Raw genomic sequence first — 1810 nt, 5'->3', positions numbered from 1 at the left:
GCCTCAGGTCCTCTAGCCCTGGCGCGAGGGTGCAAGGGTGTAATGACCATTTGCATATTAGCTCTTTATTATATAGGATAAAGTGTTCATTAAAATTAAGAATCCACATTGCTTTTAAGTACTGGAAAGTCATGGTTCATTTATTTATTCATGCGATAACTTTTTACTGAACACCTATTTTGTCTCTTAGAACATGTTGCTGAAAAGACAAAGGCGATATACAAATTTATGTCTCTATGATGTAAATTGCTTAAACATAAAACAGAAAAATGGGAGTGAATCAACAAAATATTAATATTTGTCATTTGTTGGTGATAAGATTATTACTGATGTATTTGGACATGCTTACTAGGCATATAAGTAGTGATAATAATAGCTATTCCAACTTTTCTCTTTAGAACTAATTTTAGCCTTCTTTATTGTCCTCTGTGAAATATTTCCAGGAGGCAAAATAATAATAATAATGTTGAAGGTCATTCATGACTAAAGAACCTGAGTTTTGGGGTTTTCCTAATTAGGAACCACAGCTGAACTTTTCAATACAACCTCCTTCCTTTTTAGATTTTATGGACAGACACTGAGAACAGGATACCTGTGCCATGGACATCTCCACAACAGTTCCAACAGTTACCAACAGTTCCAGCCTCCACATCTCCCAGTTCATCTTGATGGGGCTCCCAGGCATTCACGAGTGGCAGCACTGGCTCTCCCTGCCCCTGGCTCTGCTCTACCTATTAGCTCTTGCTGCCAATCTCCTCATATTCATCACCATCCAACATGAGCCCACACTACATGAGCCCATGTACCGTTTCCTGGCCATATTGGCACTTGTCGACATTGGCTTGGCCACCACCATTATGCCCAAGATTATGGCTATCTTCTGGTTTGATGCCAAGGCCATCAGCCTCCCTGAATGTTTTGCTCAGATGTATGTCATCCACTGCTTTTTTTGTATGGAGTCTGGTATCTTCCTCTGCATGGCAGTGGACAGATACGTAGCCATCTGTCACCCTCTTCGATACCCCTCCATAGTCACTACTGCTTTTATGGTCAAAGTCACAGGATTCATGGTGCTCAGAAATAGCTTGTTGACCATTCCAGTACCTGTCCTGGCTGCCCAAAGACTCTACTGCTCCAAGAATGAAATTGACCACTGCCTGTGCTCTAACTTGGGGGTCATCAGCCTGGCTTGTGATGACATCACTGTGAACAAATTTTACCAACTGTTCTTAGCGTGGGTCCTAGTTGGGAGTGATATGGCTCTGGTTTTTTCTTCCTATGTACTGATCCTTCACACTGTGCTGAAACTTAACTCAGCAGAAGCAATGTCCAAGGCTCTGAGCACCTGCAGCTCCCACCTCATCCTCATCCTCTTCTTCTACTCAGGTATCATTGTAGTATCTGTGACACACCTTGTAAAAGAAAAGATTCCCCTTATCCCTGTACTCCTTAATGTGCTGCACAATATCATCCCTCCTGCTCTCAACCCCATGGTCTATGCTCTCAGGATGGGAGAGCTCAGACTGGGTTTCCAGAGGCTGCTTTGGTGGCTGAAGAATTGTCCACTAAGTAACCTCAGCTTTCTAAGTCATTATAGGTATTAAGAAGGAAGAGGTGGTAGACCTGCATTATTTTTTAAAAATGGGAGGAAAATGGCCAATAAAATCACTAAAACAGTAGGCTCCCTCATCAAAATAGGCATATAAAAATTACAATGAAATTTCCTACAACTAGAAATAAGTGAGAGTAAAATATAATTATCTCTGACCCATTGTTGCTGCCAAGAGATGGACACACTTGTACACAGCTA

The 1810-nt window shown here is 41.7% G+C and overlaps 1 protein-coding gene across 1 annotated transcript; it reads left to right on the top strand.

The window, feature by feature from the left end:
- Positions 1-599: 599 nt before the first annotated feature.
- Positions 600-1604, top strand: LOC139018389 (olfactory receptor 56B4-like). Its single transcript, XM_070427003.1, has one exon. It carries the CDS (start codon positions 600-602, stop codon positions 1602-1604), a length of 1005 nt encoding a protein of 334 aa, XP_070283104.1.
- Positions 1605-1810: the final 206 nt, after the last annotated feature.

This window comes from Myotis yumanensis, unplaced genomic scaffold, assembly GCF_028538775.1.
Source record: "Myotis yumanensis isolate MYYU_CA2020_CCGP unplaced genomic scaffold, mMyoYum1.0.hap1 SCAF_10, whole genome shotgun sequence".
Taxonomy (NCBI): Eukaryota; Metazoa; Chordata; class Mammalia; order Chiroptera; family Vespertilionidae; genus Myotis; species Myotis yumanensis.
Note: the sequence above shows the minus strand (reverse complement) of the source record. Positions and strands in the feature narration are given on the sequence as shown.